At 45.2% G+C, this 26,912-nt stretch overlaps 1 protein-coding gene across 6 annotated transcripts in view; it reads left to right on the top strand.

Moving 5' to 3' along the window:
- LOC116518154 (cytochrome P450 2J5-like) overlaps positions 1-26,357 on the top strand; it is a 36,719-nt gene extending 10,362 nt beyond the window's left edge. For 2 of the 6 annotated variants that reach the window (XM_032231433.1, XM_032231430.1), the window contains exons 8-9: positions 6,237-6,378; positions 7,133-7,462. In XM_032231433.1, coding sequence (XP_032087324.1) covers positions 6,237-6,378; positions 7,133-7,323 — 333 coding nt within the window. In that variant the 3' untranslated portion in view covers positions 7,324-7,462. Of the gene's footprint in view, positions 1-6,236; positions 6,379-7,132; positions 7,463-12,595; positions 12,738-12,930; positions 13,119-20,053; positions 20,196-25,582; positions 25,621-26,037 lie in introns of those variants that run through there. The other 4 variants (XM_032231432.1, XM_032231434.1, XM_032231435.1 and 1 more) reach the window with 4 other exon arrangements.
- Positions 26,358-26,912: the final 555 nt, after the last annotated feature.

Below are 26,912 nucleotides of genomic sequence, written 5' to 3'. Positions count from 1 at the left end.
CTTTAAATCTCAATAGTTTCCTATTGTAAGTATATTTCATGTTCCCTCTCCATTTATCCATATCTTAGATTAGATTAGCCTTAATTATCTATAAATGGCAATTATAGTTATTCTACTATATAGAATAACAAATGGCACACTTTATTCATCCTCTGAAAGGATGTGTGTGTGTGTGTGTGTGTGTGTGTGTGTGTGTGTATTTGTCCTGATAAATAAATAAAGGGAGACTAGTATAGATCTATTTCAAGCTATTTAGCTCTCATCAGCTAGCCATACCCTTACTGGGAATCGAACCTGTGCTGTCTTGCATCTTAGGCAGATGTGTTAACCACTAAGCCACAGAGTTCGACTCCTTATCAGCTGTGCCGGGGTGAAAGATATCTATTTAGAGTTACAACCCTAGAGTTGTAACTCTAAATAGATACCTTTCACCAGAAGAACTGTCTCCGTGCCGGGGAATTCCAGCTGCATTTGCAGCACGAAGTAAGCTCTCCTTTTCTCAGAACAAAGCTTGATTTATTGATTTCAAGGCGAGCAGGACTCGTATGCGAGAACCTTAATTGTTTATTCAAATCTTAGCTTCATTTTTACAAGATCTTCTTCCGATAAACTAGCTATCAAAGAGACACTTAAAATGGCGACAAGCTTGCTGACTTGCTTTGTAACAATGTTTACCCTTTGAAATTCATCGTAAAGTCCTACGGAGTTTTAAAACCTCAAAGGAAAGGAGTGATTTATTACCTCGCTCCACAGTTGTATAACTGGCCAGCAGAGTTTTACTAATTGGTCGAAGATAAAACTTGGAATGGCCTCTAAACCAAATGTTAATTTAAAGATGCCTCCCTTGGCTCCCAGAAGCTCTGGCACATCGCCCATACCTGGCACAAAGTTGCAGCCTCCGCTCTCTACGCCCCCTATAGGTGACCCACTAACGAAAGAATTCTTTTTGAAGGAACTGAATGAGTCTTTTAACACCCAGACAATAAAGGTGGAAGCCAAATTTAAAGAACTTAAAGAAGGGCTCAAAGAGGAGATATCCATGGCGCATAAGGAGTTGTCTGATAAAATTGATACCCGGGTCTCTAAAATCAGAGATGATATGTTGGGGATTGTAAATGTATTGACAGAACATGTTTCCGGAATTGAGGATAGACTAGATGATCTTTATGAAGCCAATATTAATTTGACATCGAAAACAGAGGTGGTGCAACAAAAAGTTGAAAATGCTGAAAAAGAAATTATTATGATACAATACAGACAAATGGAAATGGCATTAAGAGTAAGGGGCTTGCGTGAAGACAAGCAGGAAAACTTGAAACAGATTTTTTTCAGAAGCGTTTGATGGTCTGTTGGGAAGACCAGGGGGTAATTTTGACTGGCAAATTGACAAAGTTTATCGCGTTAATTCTTGGCTGGCAAAGTAGAAGCAGCTCCCTCGGGACATTGTTATATATTTTACCACAAGAGAGATCAGAAATACGATACTACAAGAGTCCTATAAAACTAAGCTTCAAATTGGGGGTCAGGAATTGACTGTTTTGAAAGATACCACCTCAAATGTTAAGATCCAGGAAAGATTATGCTTTTTTAGTTGAAGAACTCAGAAATCGTCAGATACAGTACAGATGGGACGCACCATTTGGCCTAGCATTCACATTTGACAGGCAAAGATACCGTCTCAACTCAGTATGGAAAGCTCAAGATTTTTATCACAATATTTTGATGGCTGGACATCCTGCACCATCCGGACCTAGAGAAAGACCACAAGAAGGACAAGATAGACAGCAAACCACACAACTACCAGATAAGATGGATCATCTTTCTCTCCTAGAAGCACAAGGAGCTATGGAACAAAGACCAAACCATATGATTACCAGACGAATGGAGCAACAATCCAAATTGCAACAACTCCAACAATCACTTGCTATCGGTCAAGAAGCTATAGTAACCAGTCTAGAAGCAGTGGGAGGAGCCAGGCCAAAGGTTAAACAGGCTATGCAGGAGGCTCTAAAAAAGCTTCAGGAAACCAAAAATGACAATTAAGCTTCTAACATGGAATGTCAATGGATTGAATTCTCCACAGAAGAGAAAGAAAATATTTCACTATCTTAAACAGTTCAAGAATGATATAATTTGTTTGCAAGAAACTCATATTAAATCAACCGATCAAAAATATTTGATTAACCCAAGACTTGGCCAATATTTTATAGCTTCTGCTATAGAAAAGAAAAATGGTATAGTTATATACTTAAGAAAAGACATGAAAGCTGAATTAATCGAAGCAGACCCCCATGGAAGATACATCGCATTAGATCTGGTACTAGAAGGGAAAAAGACATTGATTTTGGGAATTTATGCTCCTAATCAACAACAAGATGGATTCTATAGAAACCTTCATGCTAAATTAGTACAGTGGGATTATAGGTCTTGTATACTATTGGGTGACTGGAATGGTGTTATAGATACTAAGAGAGACAAGAAAGTTTCTCGCCCAAACACTCAGATGCGAGCAAAACTACCTAAATCCTTTTTCGATATGATGGATGACTTTGAATTGAGAGATATTTGGCGAGAAAGAAATGCAGAAGAATATGACTTTACCTTCTTTTCTGATAGGCATCAATCTTTCTCTAGGATTGATTTTATACTAATTACTAATGATTTGCTTTCCAGGGTGAAGAAGACAAAGATTTCGGCTAGAGTTTTTTCAGATCATAATCCAGTTTGGATGGAGTTGGGAGGGGTGGCACAGGCAAGAAGGTCTTGGAGATTGAATGAAAATTTATTCAGATATGAAAAGTATATTAATGATTGTAAAAAATTGTTAACAGAATACTTTGTTTTTAATATGAATAAGGGTACACCTATGGAAATTGTATGGGATGCAAGTAAAGCGTATATGAGAGGAGTCTTGATAAATATAAATAAATCACATAGACATAAACAAGGGCTAAAACGAACAGAATTGGAAGATGAAATTAGGAGGAAAGAGCAGGAGTTAACACTAAACCCAGGAGATACAAAGACTAAGGAAGCAATTATTATATTAAAGGCTCAATTTAACATGTTGATTTCTGATCAGGTGGCTACTAGTTTGTCATACGCAAAACACAATACCTTCTGCAATGCAAATAAACCTGGCAGATGGTTAGCTTATCAGATTAGGAAAAAACGGAACTCTCAAAACATATCTAAACTGATTTATAGAGAGAAGGAGGTGTTCCAACAGGATGAGATTCAAAAGGCTTTCTGGGAACTTTTTTACAGAGTTGTATAAGGGGGATAAAATAACAGTCTAGATATAGAGAGATACTTAGATAAAGAGAAAATACCCTTAGTTAAAGAAGAGCACAGGCAAAAATTGAATCAACCAATAACTTCGGGGGAAATTCTACAGGTAATTAAGCAGTTAAAGGCAGGGAAGGCACCAGGCACAGATGGCTTGACAGCGGCTTACTATAAAAACCTACAGTTAGAAATGGTAGAACCTCTTAAAGAATTATTTAATAAGATTCAAACGGAAGGTAAGGTGCCCCCATCTTGGAAGACAGCTTTTATATCCCTGATACCCAAAGAAGATCAAGATATTACTCAACCAAAAAACTATAGACCTATTTCATTACTTAATGTAGATTATAAAATTTTTACCAAAATCCTAGCAAACAGGTTAATGTTGGTTATTCAACAATTGATACACAGTGACCAAACAGGTTTTATTCAAGGGAGACAAATAAAAAGTAATGTAAGACTAATTATTAATGCATTAGAATATTTTGGGAAAGAACAATCAAATTCCTGCTGCGTTCATATTTTTGGATGCGGAGAAAGCCTTTGATCGAGTTAACTGGCAATTCCTGTTGAAAACATTGCAAAAAATGCAAATAGGAGAAAGTTTTTTACAATCAATCAAAGCAATATATCAACAGCAAACGGCTCAAATTATAGTCAATGGAAGTTTAACAGACTTCTTTTCAAATTGGAAAAGGTACAAGACAGGGTTGTCCCTTGTCCCCACTATTGTTTATTATAACTTTGGAAGTATTGCTGAACAAAATACGGGGCTTGGACGGTCTAAATGGAATTAAGATTAGGCAGCAAGAATACAGAGTGTGTGCTTTCGCGGATGATTTGGTTATAATATTGGATCAACCGCAGGAATCTAGTATGATCTTAATGAATACGATCAATCAATATGGTCAAGTGTCTGGTTTTAAAATAAATTTAGGGAAAACCAAAATATTAGCTATAAATATGAATACTAAACAAAAGGAAGAACTAGGGGGAATGTTAGGATGTGAAATAGTCAAAAAGGTCAACTATCTCGGAGTTAATATCTTAATCTCAAATGGGAAATTATATAAGTATAATTATGAATCACTTTGGCATAGTATACAGATAGAGATGAAAAAATGGGATAAGTTGCAGTTATCTTTGTTGGGAAGAATAGCGGCAGTGAAAATGAATATTCTACCCAAATTTTTATTTCTTTTCCAAATGTTACCTATACTTAAAAAAGATGTGAATCTTTTAGAATGGCAGAGTGTATTAATAAATTTGTATGGGCAGGAAAGAAGCCGAGAGTAAAGTTAAAAATAATGCAAGATGTACGTGAGAGGGGAGGTTTGAAATTACCCAATCTAAAATTATATTATGATGCAGTAGTATTATCCATAATTAGTGATTGGATCAATTTAACCAATGATAGGATACTGAATATTGAGGGACATGACTTGATATATGGCTGGCATGCTTACCTGTTATTTAACAAAAAAGTGGACAAAAATTTTAAAAGTCATATTTTAAGGAATGCTTTATTGCGGGTTTGGAAAAAATATCAACATAAATTAAATGACAAGATACCCATGTGGGCAATTCCTAGACATGCAATAGAAAATATGAATATAGCACAAAAACAGGATAGAATTACTTACAGACAGCTTCTTACCCTGGAAAGAGGGGTACTACAACTAAAATCCTTAGAGGTACTAAAAGAGGAGAAGGTAACTCAAACATGGTTGAAGTATGGGCAATTACAGGCCAGGTGGAAAATAGATCAAAAAATTGGTTTTATCCAAGTTGAGGATAATCTATTTAAACAAATAAGAGATCAAAGCTTAATGCATATAAAGAGAATATACAATGTATTAGTACAGATGGATTCGGAAACAGAATTAATTAAAGACTGCATGATAAAGTGGGCTCAAAATATTGAAGAACCAATAATGTTGGATATGTGGGAAAGAATTTGGGTAAGAAATGTGAAATTCACACAAGCCCAAAACCTGAGAGAAAATCTTTACAAGATGTTCTATAGATGGCATTTAGATCCTAAAAAATTGACTTCTATGTATTCGAATTTACAACCCAAATGTTGGAGATGTGGTTCTCTTGATGCTACATACTTCCATATATGGTGGACTTGCCAAAAGGTTAAAGCATTTTGGATAAAAATATGGTGGATTATACAAAATATTCTTTAAAAAAGGATAAAATTTACTCCTCAGTTATTCTTGTTAGGTATAATTACTGACTGTACAGCTGTAGAGGTTAACCTGATTTTGCACTTAATAACGGCAGCAAGACTGTTGGTGGCGCAATACTGGAAGAAGGAAGATTTGCCTACAATCCAAGAATGGACATTGAAAGTCACAAATTTAGCTGAGATGGCTAAAATATCTGCATATCTTAAAGACCATTCAAATGAGAGATATAAACGAGACTGGAAAAAATGGATCGATTATATACAAAATAAATATGAGACTAAGAAATTCCAGATAGCCTATGCTTAAGATAAGGAATGACTTAAATTGTTTAAAGTTAGTTTAGCAAGGAGGAGCTAAGTTCAACGCAAAGATGTTATTAACTTCTTACTTTTATTTTTATCAATATATCTTAGACTGTGGTTGTTAAATATCTATACCGTGTACGGGTTCTGGGAAGTCGGGGGGGATAGGGTGGGACTCGGGGGGAGGGTGGGGGGCTCGGGGGGGAGGGTGGGGGGGAAGTATACTGGCTTGATTTTAAAGCAATATGATTGCACATGTATATTGTCCTCTCTTACAACATGATATTGTCTATGTAATAATATACATGTGATTATATGTTATAGAAATGGTTAATAATTTTTTTTAAAAAAAAACAACAACATTTCAATGGGGTCCTAGAAATTCATCCAGAGCCATGTCTGACAATGAGGGTTTTCTTCAAGATGACTTCATTTGTTTTGACTTCTGCAGGACACTATGGTTTTGGTCAATATCCAATCTGCCCATCGTGATGAATCCCAGTGGAAGTTTCCCAATGAGTTCAACCCCTCCAACTTCCTGAATGAAGAGGGAGAGTTTGTGAAGCCAGAAGCCTTTTTGGCATTTTCAGCAGGTGAATGATTCTCTCTGTATTTCTCTCATTCTCTATATCTCTCACTCTCTCTTTCTCATACACACACAGACACACACACACACACACACATACTTTCACACATACAGACACACAGACGCACACAATCCTATTCTGTGTGTGTGTGTGTGTGTGTGGGTCTGTGTGTATGTGTGTGTGTGTGTGTGTGTGATGCACACGTTGACTGACAATTCTTGCAGCATGAAATGATCCCAAACAACCCAACCTTTCTTTAAAAAATCCTGGAAGTCTGTTCCTGGGCTTTGATTGCATGTCAGTGTTCCCTAGGAAAGGAGAGCCAAAAAGAATCACAGGGGACCCTGTTGAAAACTATCATTGCAGAACAACTGAAAAAATATTTTTTCTGGTCACAGAATTCACAGGGATTCGAACTGCCAAACTGCTGATCTTTCTGATCGAGAAGCTCAGCAACTTAGCCACTGAGCCACCCTTTTTCCAAGGATAAAAGAAGGCAAAAAAAAAAAAACCTTGGAAACATCTCTGCTAAATTTATTTCTAGGATATTTGCAGTTTGGCCCAATATTTCAATCAGTCAACCATTCCATTCTTCCTCTTTAGTTTCCTTCAGTTTAGCATGAGTTTAACGATCCAGCTAGATGATTTTAAGGCCTTTTTTATCTTTAGAGAACCAAGCAGGTCTAAGGAATTGTAACAGGCTGCCAATTTCCAGCTGTCTGAATCTGTCTGGCTTCCCTCTTTCTCCTTGTCTTTTCAGGACCGAGATTCTGCTTAGGAGAAATCCTGGCACGGATGGAGCTCTTCCTCCTTTTCACCAGCATTGTCAGGAACTTCCAGCTATCCTGGCCAGATAAATCCCAAGCACCAGATTTGACACCACACTTTGGGGTTACGCAATCCCCATCCCGCTTTAAGGTGTTGTTGAAATGTCGCCAGCCAAGTGGGTAGATTGAAGTGATGATCTGCAAGATAACCCATTCAAGACAACCTCTCCAACAGCTGGAGGCCTTCTCTGCTTCAAATTCACCACAAGATCACTTTTTGAAATGCATGAATAAAGGGCTATCTTATGCCACATTTTCCAATGGATGACTAGTCTTCTTTATGAGGGAGATGAAATCCATTTTCCTTGTCTCTTTTCTTTTGCTTCAAGGTTACTGAAAGGAAGAATGGAGAAAAGCAGAATCCATAGCTTCTTTATCACATGAATATTCCTGACCTTGTCGATCAGAAAGGTCGGCTGTTTGGCGGTTCGAATCCCTAGCACCACGTAACCGAGTGAGGTCCCGTTAGTTGTCCCAGCTTCTGTCAACCCAACAGTTTGAAAGCATGTGGGGAAGGTAACAGCGTTCCATGCACCTTTGATGTTTAGTCCTGCTGGCCTCATGACCATGGAGAAGTCTTTGGACAGCAGTGGCTCTTCGGCTTTGAGCATCACCCCCTAGAGTCGGGAACAACTAGCACATATGCGCGAGGGGAACCTTTACCTTTACCTCTTTAAACTAATCTCTTGCTCAGTGACCAAGTAGGTCTGCTCGATAATGATCCTGAGAATAGTTCTTCCAGATACAGAGAAATAGAGTATAGGAGAATAAAATAGAATTCTCTATTGGCCGAGTGTGATTGGACATACAAGGAATTTGTCTCCGGTGCAGAAGCTCTCGGTATATATACAACAGCAATGTGACAGGTCATAGATCATAAATCATAGTTACAATCATTAAGCATAAGGTACAAACAACAAGTGATCACTTCCCCGTTTAGCAACAGACATTTTGGGCTCCATTGTGGTTGTAAGTCAAGGACTACCTATACAGGTAGCAGTCCCCGGTGTGCTATTTGTCTGCAGGACCTCACAAGGCTGGCAGTAATCTTGTGAGTCTGAAAGTACTTTCTCCTCCCCTCATGTTTACAATCCATGAAACTAGGGGGGGTCCCTTCTAAGAACTTTGCCCTGTCTCGTTTCTTTCCACAGGCTGAGCTGCTCCTTAACTCACTGTTGCCTAGTCCACAGCTCTTCCTCCTGTCTCCCAAGGTCAGGTCCACATACCATTATATCCAAAGAACAGCATTATTTTTCTAAATCAAGTTTATAATATTGAAGATAATTTTTTCAGATCATCTAATATAAATTGTTTGTTCGTGTAACTCCTTTAAACCACGTAGCCTATGAATTTCATCTGGATCTCTCATATTGTAACGTGTGGGTTGTTGTTGTGAGGGAATTGACACGCAGGAGCCATGTGCAAGACAGATCTTTATTATAACACAGGTGACAAGCAATTCAAACGTTCCCTGCAACTGTCAGGGTATTTATACTAGCACTCAGACCAACTGTCAAAACGACCAACCAATCAGGTCGCAGCTGGTATTTGCATATTGAATATGCAACACTCCTTCCCCCCAGTTCTAAAGACCAAATGACCAGCCAATCACGTCGCAGCTGGTATTTGCATATTCAATCTCTCTCCTTCCCCCCAGTTCTGCGCATGCCCAGCTAAATTTTAGGACCAGGAAAAAAAAACAGGTCCTTTGGAATCTTTGCAGCATTGTGTTGTAGGAAGGCTCTCGTTGGTTTTAAGGAGGCTCTCGTTGGTTCGAGAAGCAAGCGGTGGCAGTGTTGCATAGGAGTGGACGTGCTCATGGTGTAGAGGACAGTCTGGTGTATGTTGTGAGTGTGCTAGTGTTGGAGAGGCTTTAGACAGGCTGAGAGAGCGTAGCCAGTGGTGCTAGGTGGCAGCTTGGAGAACGAGGCTGTTGTTGAACGCAGCGGTTGGAACGAGGCGGTTGGAGTGCCGTAGGAACAGCTGGTGGCAGGCATGCCGTAGGAACAGCTGGTGGCAGGTAGGCAGGCAGGCACAGCTGGCGCAGTTTAGCCATCACGGTCCATAGCTCGTCCCTGAGTAGCGGCGGCGGCTCCAGTCGAGGTTAAGCGTAGGAAGCCCGTCCCTCGGACGGATGGAGGCCGCGCCTGGGAGCTTACTGAGGTTGGCTACAACCGGAGGCCCACGGCGGTGGGTACTGCTGTTGATGTCGCTTGCTGGCCATAGCGGCGGCCCTGACAGGCCCTCAATGTAGGAAAGAAAATTTTTTTCCTGCGTTCACGTTGGCTGATGTTGTTAGGCTCTGCGGGAATCGCATATCAATCCCACCCTCGTCGCCAGTATTGTAACCTGTGGGTTGTTGTTGTGAGGGAATTGACACGCAGGAGCCATGTGCAAGACAGATCTTTATTATAACACAGGTGACAAGCGATTCAAACGTTCCCTGCAACTGTCAGGGTATTTATACTAGCACTCAGACCAACTGTCAAAACGACCAACCAATCAGGTCGCAGCTGGTATTTGCATATTGAATATGCAACATCTCAAGGGTCTTTGCTTTGAGCGATAGAAAACCTTCCCTTGATCTAGTCACTCTAGTCCACTCACACAGCTTTTCGGGGATATTTTAAAGCTTGACGGGAATTGTGTGAGACCAAAGTTAAGTGTGAGATCGGGTCCCTGGGATTTATCTGGCCAAGGTAGCTGGAAACTTTTCAGGATACTGGTGAGGAAGAGGAAGAGCTCCATCTGAGCCAGATTCCCTCCTAAGCAAACCCTTGGGCCTGAAAAGACAAAGACAAAGACAATCACGGCTATTCGTCTAGAGCAGCACACACTTTGATGATAATACCTCACCCTGAAACTCAGGCTTGTAATGTTATATGAAACTGGCTAGTGTCCTTATGATTAATGGATTTATATGTGTGTGTGAGAGAGAGAGGGAGAGAAGAAGGGGAGAGGGAGAAGGAAAGGGAATGGAATGGAAAAGGGGAGGGGGAGAGGCAGACGGAACGAGAGAGGGGAAGGGAGGGGGAGGGGGAGAAGGAAGGGGAGGGCAAAAGTGAGAGGGAGAAGGAAAGAGAATAGAAAGGGGAGGGGAGATGGAAGGGGAGAGGGAGGGAGAGTGGGATGGATGGGGAGAGGGAGAAGGAAAGGGAATAGAAAGGGAGAGAGGGAAGGGGAGAGGAAGAAGGAGAAGGAGAAGGAAGGGGAGAGGGAGAGAGGGGGGATGGATGGGGAATGGAAAGGGGGAGAGGGAATGGAAGAGGGAGAAGGAAAGGAAATGGAAAGGGGGAGAGGGAGAGGGAAGGGAAGAGGGAGAAGGAAGGGGAGGGGGAAAGGTAGAGGGAGAAGGAAAGGAAATGGAAAGGTGGAGAGGGAGAGGGAAGGGGAGGGGGAGAAGGAAGGGGAGAGGGAGGGAGAGGGGGATGGATGGGGAGAGGGAGAAGGAAGGGGAGGGGAAGGGGAGAGGGAAAAGGAAAGGGAATGGAAAGGGGGAGGGGGAGAGGGAAGGGGAGAGGGAGAAGGAGAAGGGAGAAGGAGAGAGAGTGGGATGGATGGGGAGAGGGAGAATGAAAGGGAATGGAAAGGGGGAGAGGGAAGGGGAGAGGGGGAACGAGAAGGAGAGGGAAAGGGAGAGGGAGAAGGAAAGGGAACAGAATGAGGAGGGGGAGTGAGAAAAGGAGAGGGGAGGGAAGAGGGAGAAGGGGAGGGAACAGCAACAGTGGTCAATGCCTGGAATGCACTACCTGACTCCGTGGTTTCTTCCCCAAACCCCCCAAACTTTAACCTTAGACTGTCTACTGTTGACTTCACCCCATTCCAAGGCAGTCTGTAAGGGGGCATGTATAAGCGCACTAATGTGCCTACCATCCTTGTCCTAACAACCCCATTTATTCATATCATACACGAAAACGTATGACTAGTTTTCTTGTTTTCTTTTTTCTTTTCCCCCTAATTACTTGCATTGGGATTGTTCTTTATACTATTTTTTAATATATTTTTATTGTTTTTAAATTTAAAACAGCGCAGCACTGAAAAGTCGTAGTGACCATACAATCATATGATATACACATAATCTCATCCATTAGCTGTCAGCCTACTTAATACATTATCTATCCTTCCATCCAATCACTTTATTTACAGTTTGTTCCAGTTTGTCACCTTGTCACCAATAATAAAATCTGTTCCAAACCTTATAATATTCTGATTCCCCTTTATTTTTTAGTTCAAGGGTAAGCCCATCTGCCTCCTCACAGGCTGAAATTTTCCTAAATATATCTAACTCTGATGGTGTATTTTCTTTTTTCCAATACTGCGCATAAGCTATACGCGCCACAGTTAGTACATGTATAATTAAATAGAACACATCTTTCTTATACTCCTCCGGTATTATGCCTAGGAGAAAAATTTCTGGTTTGAACAAAATTTGATCTCCCACCATTTGTTCCAACCACTGATTGTAAGACCATTCCGGTCTTTCTGTCTATATATCTAACATCTATCTATCATCTCATATCTATCCATCCATATCCATCTATAAACCAGCTATCATCCATTCATCCATCATATATCTATCTCTTTCTCTTTCTCTATCTCTATCTCTATCTATCTATCTATCCATCCTATCTATCTATCTATCTATCTATCTATCTTTCTTTCTTTCTTTTCTTTCTTTCTTTTTCTCTCATCTACCCATCCATACAAATCCGCACCCTCTCTCTGAAAAACAATGAGTTTAATAAGCTCTACATATGAATAAGAATATTGTAAAAAGTGAAATAAGTACCCAAACTTAGTTAATGGTGCGATGTACTGTATAGATGGCAGTGCAAAATGGGACAACCTGGGAGGAGATGTTTCTCTGAAAGAAGTAACAGTAAGCAGAAATTCCAATCCCTGCCTGGAAATTTCTTCAAGATCAATTAAATGAAGATCTGCCTAGAGTCCTTGTACAGCAGAGTTTCTTAATCTTGGGAATTTTGAGAGAAATGGACTTCAACTCCCAGAACTCCCCAGCCAGGAAACAGTGGGGACACTTCCTTTTCATCATTAAATTCCTGAACTGTAAAAACAGCCCTGATGAATTTTTGGAGAAACTTGGGCATTTGAAAGATTTGCCGTTTCTTTGCTTGCTTGCTTCTCCCCCTCCTCCTCCTCCTCCCCCTCAACTTCCTGCTTCCTTTTCCTTTTTAGTGATACTTTTCAGAATGAAGTCTTCAGGACAAAGCTTCCTTCCCTTCCCTTCCCTTTTCTATATTTTCCTTCCCTTCCCTTCCCTATCCTTTCTTTTTTCTATCTTCCTTTCCTCCCCTTCCCTTTTTCTATCTTCCTTCCCTTGCAATGAATACACAGGTGTTAACAATCCTGTTTCCATTCTTTGTTTTAACCAACAGAAGCCAGAGAGGAAAAGTTCAAGTTTTGAAGAAGAGCAACTACGAGTCTTATTGTTTGACCTAATCAATGCTGGAACAGAGACAACCTCAGCAACATTGCAGTGGGCATTCCTCTATTTGGTGGCCTTTCCAGAGATCCAAGGTACAGAATTATCAAATGCTTCCCTTTAGTAGCAATAGTAATATCTTCACCAATTACATAAAATGGGAAAGAAGGGAGTTAGCATCATGGCAGGAGATTCAGTGATCTGTGTACAGTGCTTGGAAGCAAACCAATGTCTACTTAAAGTCAATGAAATGTTTTCCAGAAGGTAACTGAGCTCTTTGTTCCTCAGAGAAATGCTGGAAGGAAATAGACAAAGTCCTGGGAAACAAGGTGAGACTGAAACAGGAGGATCGTATAAGGTTGCCCTACACAAATGCCGTCATTCATGAAATCCTACGCATATCAAGTATTTCTCCACTTGGACTAGCTCATAAAACTATTAATGATGTGCAACTTCTTGGATACAAAATTCCCAAGGTAAAGGCACGGTATAGTGTTGGTGATTCTCCAGGCAAATCTGTAGTTGTCTGATGTGAGAACTCTCTGTCACTCTGTCTCTCTGTGTGTGTGTCTCTCTGTCTGTCTTTTTTTTATTAAGTTTTTTTTTTATTTTTCCATTTCCATAATGTATAATCACATTTATACTATTACGTAGCCAACATCATATTGTATTATTCAATGTTTACATGAATTCACCTTATCATCAGCTCCCAAAAATATTATTGGCTCTTCTGCTCGCCATACACCATATTTGTATCTTATCCATCACTTTCTTCTCCCTCTCTCCTCTCCCTCCCTACCTCCTTTCTTCCCTCTGTCATCCTTCTCTTCTCTACTTCCCCTTCCTCTCTCCTTCTCCTCTCTCCCCTTTCCATTCCTCCTTTCTCTCCTCCCCCTGCCCTCTCTCCTATCCCTCTCTTCTTCCCTTACCTCTCTCCTCTACTTCACACTCTTCATCTCATTTACTTGGTGTATTTCAGCTTCTCAGCAAGCTCCATTTTATGCTGATGGTATTTATAATTCATTTTCAATATGCATATTTAATTTTGACATATATCTTCCTCTTTAAAAAAAAAAGAGAACGAAAATATATACATATATAATTTTGCTTTTAAACCCCACACACAACAGCCTATTTTTGGCCAAGATGTAGACCTGGTTACAATTACCAGCTACCCTCATCATTATATTTATATAATTATATATCCTTACACACACCCAATTTGTGATTGTCTTTAAATCTCAATAGTTTCATATTGTAAGTATATTTCATGTTCCCTCTCCATTTATCCATATTTTGGATTAGATTAGCCTTAATTGTCTATAAATGGCAATTATAGTTATTCTACTATATAGAATAACAAATGGCACACTTTATTCATCCTCTGAAAGGTTATATATATCCATGTTTCATATATTTTAACCCATGCTTAATTGTCCTTCTATTGTCATATTCAATCAATTAGCAACTCAGTTTCATTATCATGTAAAAAAGTGAATCACAAACCTCTGCTTTACAATCTCACCATATCAGTTTCATATTTATCCATATTCCATGTATTCTGACCTTTATTTAATTATCTTGCCATTATCATATTCAATCAGTTAGCAACTCCATTTTATTGTCATATTTACAAATAAACCCCTTATCTTAGCTTTATATTTTCCCATATAAAAATTTCTAGTTGTCTGATTTTTCCTAGTAACTCTTTTGTCCCACTTCTCTGTTCCTGCCTTCTCCCTTTTCTTTGTTTTGACACATCCACCCTCTTCAATTTTCCCCATTCCACCGTCAAAGAAATCTTATATATTTCTCTTTGTTGGGGCATAACCTCCTATTTCAATTTTCCTTAAGCCACTATCAACCTCCAAAACATCGTTTGTCTGCTTTTTATTCTCTTTTATTGGGAAACATCCCCTCTTTACCATTTTCCCTATACCACTGCCAAGCCGAATTGAGTTTTTTGTCTGCTTTTTATTTCTCAACGTTTCTACCCCTTCTTTAAATCCCTGCTTCTCTGGGTTCAAAATTCTTTTTAGGCTTGATTTTAATGATTTTAACGATTTATGCATATTTTTTTATAATTTCATGTAGTTCTTCAAATTCCCAGCTTTCTATGATATCCAGTTCCAAAGTTACAGTTAGTTATACAGTTCTTCTTTCAGAGTTCTGGTCCACTTTAAATTTATCTACTTCAGCTGCTATGGGGAAGAGCGACAGGAGCCATCTTGGTCTTTTGTTCTTCCTTAAATGTCCAGTTCCAAAATTGCAGTTAGTTATGCAGATCTTATTTCAGGGTTCTGGTCCACCTTAAATTTAGCTAATTCAATTTATGTAAAAATGGAAGAGAAGCTGGAGCCATCTTGATGTTTTACAAAAAAAGTAGAAGAAAAGAAGAAAATTTTTGAAGTTTTCCAGTTTTTTTTTTTAGGATTTTAGGATTTTATTAAACATTTATATGCCGCCCTTTTCCCTGAGGGGACTCAGGGCGGCTTACAACAATGGAGGGAAGGGAGTGCAAGACAAGACTTAAAAAGAAAAAGAAACGTGAATAAAAGAAATTAACCATAAAAACACACCATTCACTCAACATTCGGGCGGGGTGAGAGTAATCCTATCCCCAGGCCTGACGGGATAGCCAGTTCTTGAGGGCTGTGCGGAAGGCCTGGACGGTGGTGAGGGTACGGATCTCCACGGGGAGGTTGTTCCATAGTGTCGGAGCTGCAACTGAGAAGGCTCTCCTCCGCGTAGTCGCCAGTCGGCACTGACTGGCGGATGGAATTCGGAGGAGGCCTACTCTGTGCGATCTGATGGGATGCAGGGAGGTAATTGGCAGGAGGCGGTCTCTCAGATAGCCAGATCCACTACCATGGAGCGCTTTATAGGTGGTAAGTAAAACCTTGAAGTGCACCCGACGATCGACAGGTAGCAGCGCAGCTCACGGAGGATCGGTGTTATATGGGCTAACCGTGGTGCGCCCATGATCACTCGCGCGGCCGCGTTCTGAACTAGCTGAAGTCGTCGGATGCTCTTCAAGGGCAGCCCCATGTAGAGCACATTGCAGTATTCCAGCCTAGAGATCACAAGGGCTCGAGTGACTGTTGTGAGAGCCTCCCGGTTCAGGTAGGGCCGCAACTGGCGCACCAGGCGAACCTGGGCAAATGCCCCCCTGGTCACAGCTGACAAGTGATGGTCGAAACTCAGCTGTGGGTCCAGGAGGACTCCCAAGTTGCGGACCCTGTCTGAGGGGTATAAATTTTGTCCCCCCAGCCTGATTGATGGAACGCTAGCCGAATTTTTGGGAGGAAAACACAACAGCCACTCGGTCTTTTCCGGGTTGAGCACCAGTTTGTTAGCTCTCATCCAGTCTTTAACAGCCTCAAGGCCCCGGTTCATCACGTCCACCGCTTCATTGAGTTGGCACGGGGCGGACAGATACAACTGCGTATCATCCGCATATTGGTGGTACTTAATCCCGTGCCTCCGAATGATCTCGCCCAGCGGTTTCATGTATATGTTAAATAGCAGGGGGGACAGAACCGAGCCCTGCGGCACCCCATAGGTTAGGGGCCTCGGGGACGATCTCTCCCTCCCCACCAACACCGACTGCGACCTGTCCGAGAGGTAGGAGGAGAACCACTGTAAAACAGTGCCGCCCACCCCCACCTCCCGCAGTCGTCGCAGAAGGATACCATGGTCGATGGTATCGAAAGCCGCTGAGAGGTCAAGGAGAACCAGGATGGACGCGTGGCCTCCATCTCTGGCTCTCCAGAGATCATCGGTCAATGCGACCAAAGCGGTTTCAGTGCTGTAACCGGGCCTGAAGCCAGACTGGAAGGGGTCAAGATAGTTAGCTTCCTCCAAGGTACGCTGAAGCTGTAAGGCCACCACCTTCTCAACAACCTTCCCCGCAAAGGGGAGGTTGGAGACTGGACGATAGTTATTAAGAACTGCTGGATCCAAAGACGGTTTCTTCAGGAGGGGCCTCACCACCGCCGCCTTAAGCGCGGTGGGGAGGTGTCCCTCCCGAAGAGAGGCGGTAACAACCGCCTGGATCCAGCCTCGTGTCACCTCTCTGCTGTTGACAGTCAGCCAAGAGGGACACGGGTCCAGTATGCAGGTGGAGGAACTCACAGCTCGCATAGCCTTGTCCACATCCCCGGAGGCAACATCCTGGAACTCAACCCAGAGATGGTCTACCAAGTTATTCCCCTGTGTCTCGGCTGGATCTGCGGGGGTGGAGTCCAGTTCCGATCGAAACCGAGCAACTTTGTCCGCCAAGAACTGACTATACTCCTCAGCCTTACCCTGCAGGGGGTTCCCCGTCTCCCTCCTATTTAGGAGGGAGCGGGTTATCATGAACAGGGCGGCCGGGCGAGACTCGGCGGACGCTACCAAGGAGGCAATGTGTGATCTTTTGGCGGTTCTCAATGCCCAAATATACTCCTTGGTGCAAGCTGTCAACAGTGCCCGGTTCGATACGGACCTGTCGGACCTCCACAGGTGCTCTAGGCGTCTCCTCCGGCGCTTTATCTCGCGGAGCTCCTCGGTGAACCAAGGGGGCCTCCGCGAGCCGCTGACCCGGAGGGGCCGTAGTGGCGCAATTCGGTCCAGAGACTCCGATGCCGCCGAGTGCCAGGCCGCAGCAATAGTCTCCGCCGAACTGTGGGCGAGAGCATCTGGAATGACCCCAAGCTCCGTCTGGAACCTAACAGGGTCCATCAGTCGCCTGGGGCGGAACCACCTGGTCGGTTCCTCCTCCCCACGGTGGGGGTTTGGCCTCCGGAAGTCTAGCCTCAGTAGGTAGTGGTCTGACCACGACAGGGGAATGATCTCATTTCCCCTCAGACCAAGATCATAACTCCACTGCTCCGAGAGGAATACGAGGTCGAGTGTGTGCCCCGCTGAGTGGGTAGGGCCTCGAATTACCTGGGTCAGGCCCATGGCTGTCATGGAAGCCATGAACTCCTGCGCTCCGTCAGAGTGTTCACCGAGCGAAGGCAGGTTGAAGTCCCCCAGAACCATTAGTCTAGGGAACTCAATTGCTAGCTCGGCTACTGACTCGAGGAGCGCAGGGAGGGCCGCTGCAATGCAGTTGGGAGGCAGGTACGTTAGCAGCAAACCCGCTTGACCCTTGAGGTCCAACTTCACTAGTAGGGACTCACACCCGGCAAGCTCCGGAGCAGGGATCCTACGAGGAGCTAAAGACTCCCGGACTACAATAGCCACACCGCCACCCCTTCCCTGGGCTCTCGGCTGATGAAGCACCTGAAACCCGTCTGGGCACAGCTCTACGAGGGGGACTCCTCCCTCCGTGCCCAGCCATGTCTCAGTAATACATGCCAGGTCTGCCCCCTCGTCTACAATCAAGTCCCGGACGAGGGGAGCCTTATGAATAACAGACCTGGCATTTAGCGACAGCAGCCTGAGACCAGGGTCCTGATTGCTCACGCCATCTGACCTTGGAGTGGGACTCATAGGGCCGGAAGGAGGGATCTCTGCGATATAGCGAACCCTCCTTCCCCGGTAATGGCCAGCCCTAAAGTCCCCGCCATATCTGCCTCTCCCTGTTATGACCGCAATGCTCCGACTCTCTCCCGTGGGCATAATTCCCCCAACCACCCCAATGGCCCCCGCTTGCCCCGCCAGGTCCTCCGAATCAAACATACTCAAACACTCACACTAACAGTCCCCACAATATAGTTAAAACACGAAAAGAATACAGCAATAATAATATTAAAAGTGGGTCTTTCATACTAACACATTCAATCCCACGCACCCTTGCTATCTTCCACCTCTGGTTGGTTATAGCTGTGCAAAATATATTAATTGGAACAAAATTGCAAAAGCCAGACTCGGATATGTTTCTCTTTGCCTCCTGTTTTTCTAATTTCTGATTTATGACAGCTGGTTAATTAAAACTTCCTGCACAGTCAAGATTAGGTTATCAGTTATCAGTGAGAAGATAGCGCTTTTTTCTTGATTTTTCTCCCTAACTGAAGTTGCTTAAGATATATTTGTTGGAAGAAGTTCAGACAAAATCCCTTGGAATTTTTGGTTTCTATTTCAAATCCAAAACCAAATTTAGAGTTTATATTTGAGTGGGTTTGTCACTTCTCTGCTTTCTCCCTTTCTGTTCGAATTATTTCAAACAAATAGCTTTTTGGGAGGGGCTAGTGTTTCAACCCTCCATTTTCCCTTTATTTCGTTCCTTTTGCCAAAATCCAGATCTGTCTATTAATACTGTTTGTACTCTCAAGATTCTTTGTCTTTTCCAAGTTTTGATTTATGAATGTGCGTTAAATAAATCTTCTTACCGGTCCTTTTTTTTTTTCAAAAAAGTTTTTTTTTCCTTTCAAATTCATTCTTAAATATACATTGTTATAATTTTACTACCAGTCTTTCATCTCATCTACCGTATGCTCCTGTTCAGTGCTTTGGCTGGAAGCCAGGTTCTGTGCAGCCATGTTGCCATGCTGCCGCCCCTACTCCAATTCAGAGGGCAAATCTCTGACCTGTGAGGAACCTGTTGCCTCCCTATGGGTCTGATGAGACGCTGCCCCTTCTTTCCCCCCCCCCTCCAGGGAGGTTCTGATCCAAAAAGGATCTTGGAATAGGTTTGTCAGACAGAGTTCATGTGAGGCTCTTGAGAGCTCACACACCCATCTGTCCAGCTGGAGAGCTTCCGGTCAAATCCCGTCCCACTATCTGTCTGTCTGTCTGTCTGCTTATCTGTCTGTCTGTCTCTCTCTCTTTCTCTGCCTCTCTGTTCTCTCTCTGTCTCTCTCTCTGTGTCTCTGTGTCTCTGTTTCTGTTCTTTGTGTGTGTCTCTGTCTGTCTGTGTGTATGTGTGTGTATGTTTTCTCTCTGTGTGTGTCTCTGTCTGTGTCTGTGTCTGTGTGTGTGTCTCTCTCAGACTGTCTCTGTTTTATTGTGTCTCTGTTTCTCCGTGTTTTCTTTCTGTCTCTGTCTCTCTGTCTCTGTCTCTCTGTCTCTCTCTGTCTCCTGTGTCTCTTTCTCTCGGCTTCTTTTTCTGTCTTTGTTTCTCTGTTTCTGTGTCTGCCTTTCTCTGTCTCTCTCTCTCTCTCTCTGTCTCTGTCACTCTGTCTCTCTCTGTTTCTCTATCTCTCCATCTGTCTCTCTGTCTGTCTGTTTCTCTCTCACACACACACAGTCTCTCTGTCTCTTCTCCTTCTCTGTGTTTCTCTCTGTGTGTGTCTCGGTCTCTTTCAGTCTGTCTGTCTCTTTCTTTGTGTTTCTCTCTCTGTCTCTCTGTCTCTCTCTATCTCTTTTTCTCTTTATCTCTGTCTTCAACAACATCTCAATGGGATCCTTCTAGAAATTCATCCAGAGCCATGTCTGACAATGAGGGTTTTCTTCAAGATGACTTCATTTGTTTTGACTTCTACAGGACACTATGGTTTTGGTCAACATCCAGTCTGCCCATCGTGATGAATCCCAGTGGAAGTTTCCCAATGAGTTCAACCCCTCCAACTTCCTGAATGAAGAGGGGGAGTTTGTGAAGCCGGAAGCCTTCTTGCCATTTTCAGCAGGTGAATGATTCTCTCTGTATTTCTCTCATTCTCTGTATCCCTCTCTCTCTCACACACACACACTTTCACACACAGAGCACACATACACACACAATCTTGTTCTCTCTCTCTGTGTTTGTGTTTGTGTGAGAGAGAGAGAGATGCACACTTTGACTGACAATTCTTGCAGCATGCAATGATCCCAAACAACCCAACCTTTCTTTAGATAATTATGGACGTCAGCTCCTGGGCTTTGATTACACCTCAGTATTCCATAGGAAAAGGGAGCCAAAAAGAATCACAGGGGACCCTGTTGAAAACTATCATTGCACAACAGCTGCAAAAATGTTTTTTTCTGGTCACAGAATTCACAGGGATTCGAACCGCCAAACTGCCGACCTTTCTGATCGAGAAGCTCAGCAACTTAGCCACTCAGCCACCCTTTTTCCAAGGATAAAAGAAGGCAAAAAAACCTTGGAAACATCTCTGCTAAATTTATTTCTAGGATATTTGCAGTTTGGCCCAATATTTCAATCAGTCAACCATTCCATTCTTCCTCTTTAGTTTCCTTCAGTTTAGCATGAGTTTAACGATCCAGCTAGATGATTTTAGGGCCCTTTTTTAATCTTGAAAAGCTTCATTAAATCTGATCATAATCATGGAGCATTTCTTTAGAAGTTCGGAATGAGGGACGCGACCACAGGGTGAACAGTTAACAGGATTTATTCCAAGCTAAGTATAACAGCGATTCAGTTCATAACCAGCCCGCCAAAACCTTATATACTCGGCTTCAACCAATCAGAAACAAACATTCAGCCGGCAACAGCCTCCCTCGCGTCCTAACCAATCCGGACGGAGGAGGCTGTTGCTGGCCAGCACAATGGTGCTGAAATACAAGAACAGCTATGCCATTTGCATGGCTTATACATATTAATGAAGCTATGAATATTCAATACCCCTTCCCCCCAGTTCCGCGCATGCTCCGCGGGTGGAGCATGCGTAGTCCTGTAAGTAGGCGGGGCGGTGCCGGACCCGCCCTGATCTACGCAGTTCTCCACTAGTCGTCGGCGGAGGAGGACCTCCTTGTGGTAGCTCCTCCCGGAAGGGGGTGTAGCTCCAAGGCACGCCTTCTTGGGATGGCCCAGAAGGAGGGCTCAACTGTACTGGTGAGTAAGGGCGAGGTGGCGTGTCCACTGTGATCGTGTCGTGTTTGGAAGGCGTGTCGGGAGGGAGGAACCTTGGCCAAGGTGGGGATTGCTCTGCGGCGGTTTGAGATGATTGTGGACGTTCCCGGCAGGGGGCGCTCGGGCAGGTAGGGCCTGGTGTGGCGAAGGCCCATGGCGTGTTCTCTCCGGATTGAGTTCTCGGTTGTTGGCAGGAGAGGCCTGGAGTGGCGAAGGCCTCACGCTGGTTTCCTGGGCAGGCGGTGCCGGCATCGGTTGGGTCCGGGCTGCCGGCTGGCGGAGGGAGGCGTCTCCTCAATTGATCCAGGTGACGCCTCCATTGGGATCCGTCAGCCAATCCGACTCTAAAAGAACACGGGCCTGTCAGGGCAGTCACAGTGGCTGGCACCCATCTAGCAGGCCCCGAAAATGCCCGGGCCCATACCGCGTCCCCTAACTTAAATGAACGGGGAGGGATAACCCCCAGGTTGCTCGGCTGATCCCCTGAATACAACGGATGTAGCCGGTCCAGGGGAGTCCGCAGACGCCTGCCCATCAAGAGCTCCGAGGGGCTTCGGTTGGACGTTGGGCAGGGAGTGGAATGTTGGCTTAGCAGGTAAGCCGCCACTTTCTCCTGCCAGTCGCCCCGGTCCATGCGGCCCAGTGCCTCTTTTGCTGAGCGGACCGCCCGCTCCGCCCGGCCATTGCTGGCCGGGTGGTACGGGGCTATGGGCGCATGTCGAATCCCTTGCATGGCCAGAAATTCCTGGAACGTGGTGGACATAAATTGGGGCCCATTATCAGAAACTATCAGGTCCGGCAACCCATGGGTCGCGAACAGCCTTCTCAAGGCCCGGACCGTACTCTCAGCTGTGGTGGAGCCCATCAGGACCAGCTCCACCCAGCGGGAGTAAGCGTCCACCACTACCAAGAAACTCTGGCCGTGAAAGGGACCGGCAAAATCTAGGTGGAGGCGTGACCATGGGCCTCTCGGAGCCTCCCACTCACGAGCCGGCCCAGCTGGGGGATTAGGCCTGGATTGTTGACAGGGGTTGCAGCGGCCTACATAGGCCGCTATCTCTGAGTCCAGTAAGGGCCACCACACATAGCTACGGGCTAATGCCTTCATTCGTGCTATGCCCGGATGATCCTTATGGAGCAGGGACAGGACTTGTGGCCGCAGCGCGGTGGGGATCACCACTCGATCCCCCCAAATGAGGCACCCCCCGTGGAGGGAGAGCTCCGCCTGCCGGATTTTAAAGGGCTTGAAGCCCTCTGCCACCTTGTCCAATGGCCATCCCCTCGAGACCCAGGAAGCGACCTGGGAGAGGATCGGATCGGCCTTGGTGCAGGCCGCGACATCCGCGGCCGAAATTGGGAGACCGGAAGACGTGATGGACAGGACTGAGAGACAGGGCACTAGGGCGGTGTCGGTCTCCGGTAATGGGCAGCGGCTTAAGGCATCGGCATGCCCCAGCTGCTTGCCCGGACGGTACTGCAGCGTATAAGAATACGCTGCAAGGAACTCCGTCCATCTAGTCATTCTGGGGGAGAGGATGGGGGGGGTCGGCTTGTCACCTGCCAAAAGCCCAAGGAGTGGCTTGTGGTCAGTGACAAGGGTGAAAGGCCGACCGTAGAGGTAGTCGTGGAACCTCTTAATCCCGGACACTGCAGCCAGAGCCTCCTTGTCTATCTGGCTGTAATTACGCTCCGCCGAGGAGAGTGTCCGGGAGTAATAGGCCACAGGGGCCTCTAAGCCATTTGGGAGGACATGGCTTAGGACGGCCCCGACTCCATAGGGGGAGGCGTCACAAGCTAACGTCAGAGGCATCCTGTCATTGTACTGGACTAGGACTGCCGCTGACGTCAGAGCTTCTTTGACAGCCGCGAACGCATGCGCTTCGCGGCTCCCCCAGCGCCAGGCCGCAGATCGGTCGAGCAACCGATGCAGCGGCTCGGCTAGTGACGCCTTGTGCGGTATAAAAGGGGCGTAAAAGTTCAGAAGCCCTAGGAACGCCTGTAGCTCCGCCTTGGAGGTGGGAGCAGGGGCGTTCCTAATGGCAGCTACCTTAGACGGTGTAGGGTGGATGCCTTGGGCGTCAATCATGAAGCCCAAGAATTCCACTCTAGGAACAGCAAATGAACATTTGCTGGGTTTCAGTTTTAAACCCGCGCCCCTGAAACGACTGAGGACCTTCCGCAGTACTTCGATGAGTTCTGAGCGGCTGGAAGCAGCGATCAGGACGTCATCGAAATACGGAACCACGCCCGGCAGCCCATGGAGCAGCCGCTCCATCAGGCTTTGGAAGATCCCCGGGGCCACGGAAACGCCGAATTGCAGGCGGCGACAACGGAAAGCCCCACGATGGGTGACGATGGTTTGGGCAGCTGCCGCATCGTCATCCACCGGGAGCTGTTGATAGGCCTGCGCCATATCCAGTTTGGCGAATGTGCAACCCTGCCCCAGGGAATGGAGCAGGTGTTGCACGACAGGGACTGGATAGGGGTTTGCCTGAAGGGCCAAGTTGATCGTCGACTTGTAGTCGGCGCAGATCCTCACCGACCCGTCTGGTTTAATTGGGAGGACGATGGGGGTCTCCCAAGGGGAATGATCAACGGGCTCGATGACTCCCTGCGCCAACAACTTATCCAGTTCGGCGTCAACCTTGGCCCTTAAGGCAAAAGGCACCCTACGGGCTTTCAGCCTAATGGGAGCAACCTGAGGGTCTAAACTTAAAGATATGGGGGTCCCTTTGTAACGGCCTAACTGGCCGTCAAAAACGTCCGAAAATTCCCTTAAGGTGTCCTCGAGAGTGCTAGGAACCACCCGGTGGACCCCCCCAATTGATAATCCCAGGGCAGGAAACCAATCCAGGCCCAGAAGGGCCGGCAAGTCATCCCTGACTATAAGGATGGGTAGCTTTCCCCGGAATTGGCCATAACATACAGAGATAGGGAAGGAACCCAGCGTAGGAATCACCCTCCCTTGGTAATCCCTTAGGGAAACCTCAGATTGCCTTAGGCGTTTCTGGGGCACTTTAGGGCACAGTTTGGCGAAGAGAGACCAGGGCAGGAGGGACCGAGAAGAGCCAGAGTCCACCTCCATCCGGCACGGCTGACCTTCCAGCTGGACGGAGGTCGAGACCTTCCGGGCCCCTGCAACGGCTTGGCTCGCCGTACTGTCAAAAGTAGATGGTTGACTGGTGGACTGGTAGCAATCTTCCGACCTCTTCGGTGGCCGCTGCTGCTGGCGGCGCGGTTGTGCCTGGGAACGGCCGGGAGATTGAAGAAACGAGGGTGCCGGCAATAGGGCCCTGCAGACCTTAGCCAGGTGGCCTTCACCCTTGCACCGATTACAGATGGCATTCAAAAATGGGCAAACCTGGCGTTTATGACGGCCTCCGCAACCCCGGCAGGGCACTGCGGACGCCTGTTGGGCTGCAGGTTGCGGTTTCGGCTTCCTTTTAGGCACAGTCCTCATCTGGGCCACCACTTCTTCCTCTGGATCCTCATAAGCCAGGTCGTCCTCGACCATGTGGGCTTGTGGCGATGCGTCAGGCGGTGCTCGCTCTGGTGTGGCAATCTGTAACCGCTCAATGTCGGCCGTGGATTGCTCAGATAGTTCAGCGGCTCGGGCAGTTTCCACGGCCTGGAGGAGTGTAATTCGGTGATTCCGGAACATGCGGCTCCGCAGGTTGACATCGCGGACCCCGCACACAAACTGTTCCACCAAATTTTCCTCAAGGTTGGAGAACTCGCACTGGGCAGCCACCATCCGCAGAGCCTCCAAAAATTGACTGATGGATTCATTCTGTTTTTGGACTCGCCTGCGGAAGGCAAAACGGCGAGCGATGACTGAAGGGGTGGGTGCATAGTGATTCTTCAATCTGGCCATGAGTTCGTCCCACCCAAGTTTGTATGCTGGCCGTGGGGCTGCCAAAGCTCTTGCTGAGGCGAACATAGATGGCTCGCAGCATGAGAGGAAAAAGCTGCATTTTTCCTCTTCGGTTTGAGCCTGATTTTTGGAAGCGATCAGGTAACACTCAAACCTCTCCATAAACCCTTCCCAAGATTCTCCGGCCGAACCAAAGGGGGCAAAAGGAGGTAGAGCAGATGTCATCCTGACGGTTGTGAAGGGAGAGATACTGAGGGCCACAAAGAAAATTTTTTTTCCCTCTTCAGGCAGCGTTCGTTGCCGGTCTGGAAGGCGGCAGCTAACTGTCTGTCTCTCTCTTTCCACCCTAGCGTCGCGGAATCGCTGATCCCACCTTCGTCGCCAGTTTAGAAGTTCGGAATGAGGGACGCGACCACAGGGTGAACAGTTAACAGGATTTATTCCAAGCTAAGTATAACAGCGATTCAGTTCATAACCAACCCGCCAAAACCTTATATACTCGGCTTCAACCAATCAGAAACAAACATTCAGCCGGCAACAGCCTCCCTCGCGTCCTAACCAATCCGGACGGAGGAGGCTGTTGCTGGCCAGCACAATGGTGCTGAAATACAAGAACAGCTATGCCATTTGCATGGCTTATACATATTAATGAAGCTATGAATATTCAATAATTTCAATTTTGGAACAGTCATGAGGTTTGGGATCCTACTGTAGAGAACCAAGCAGGTCTAAGGAAGTGCAACAGGCTGCCAACTTCCAGCTGTCTGAATCTGTCTGGCTTCCGTCTTTCTCCTTGTCTTTTCAGGACCGAGATTCTGCTTAGGGGAAATCCTGGCACGGATGGAGCTCTTCCTCCTTTTCATCAGCATTGTAAGGAACTTCCAGCTATCCTGGCCAGATAAATCCCAAGCACCAGATTTGACACCACACTTTGCGATTACGCAATCCCCATCCCGCTTTAAGGTGTTGCTGAAATGTCGCCAGCCAAGTGGGTAGATTGAAGTGATGATCTGCAAGATAACCCATTCAAGACAACCTCTCCAGCAGCTGGAGGCCTCCTCTGTTTCAAATTCACCACAAGATCACTTTTTGAAATGCATAAATAAAGGGCTATCTTATGCCACATTTTCCAATGGATGACTAGTCTTCTTTATGAGGGAGATGAAATCCATTTTTCTTGTCTCTCTTCTTTTTCTTCAAGGTTACTCAAAGGAAGAATGGAGAAGAGCAGAGCCCATAGCTTCTTCTTTTTTTAATTAAAATTTTTTAATTTTTAATTTAAAACAAATACAACATCCTTCTTTACATGCTATAGAAAGTGTATCAGTTGGTTACAAATAGACTTTTGTGCATCTCTTCCACAGTCAACAAACATAATTCATGTTAACTCAAGCGTTTTAACTCAAATATTCATACATGTCACCATCATCATATATCCATTTTCATTTGACTATAATTGTTATTAAATAATAATAATAATAATAATAATCGCAAGATACCAGGACTTAAGAATCGAAATTCAACGACTATGGCACAAACCAGCAGTGATAATTCCAGTGGTAATTGGCACACTGGGTGCTATTCCAAAAGCACTGGAATTACATTTAAAACAGTTAAAAATTGACAAAATCACCATCAGTCAAATGCAAAAAGCCACACTGCTTGGATCTGCACGGATAT

Source organism: Thamnophis elegans, chromosome 14 (genome assembly GCF_009769535.1).
Source record: "Thamnophis elegans isolate rThaEle1 chromosome 14, rThaEle1.pri, whole genome shotgun sequence".
In the NCBI taxonomy this organism is placed as follows: Eukaryota; Metazoa; Chordata; class Lepidosauria; order Squamata; family Colubridae; genus Thamnophis; species Thamnophis elegans.
Note: the sequence above shows the minus strand (reverse complement) of the source record. Positions and strands in the feature narration are given on the sequence as shown.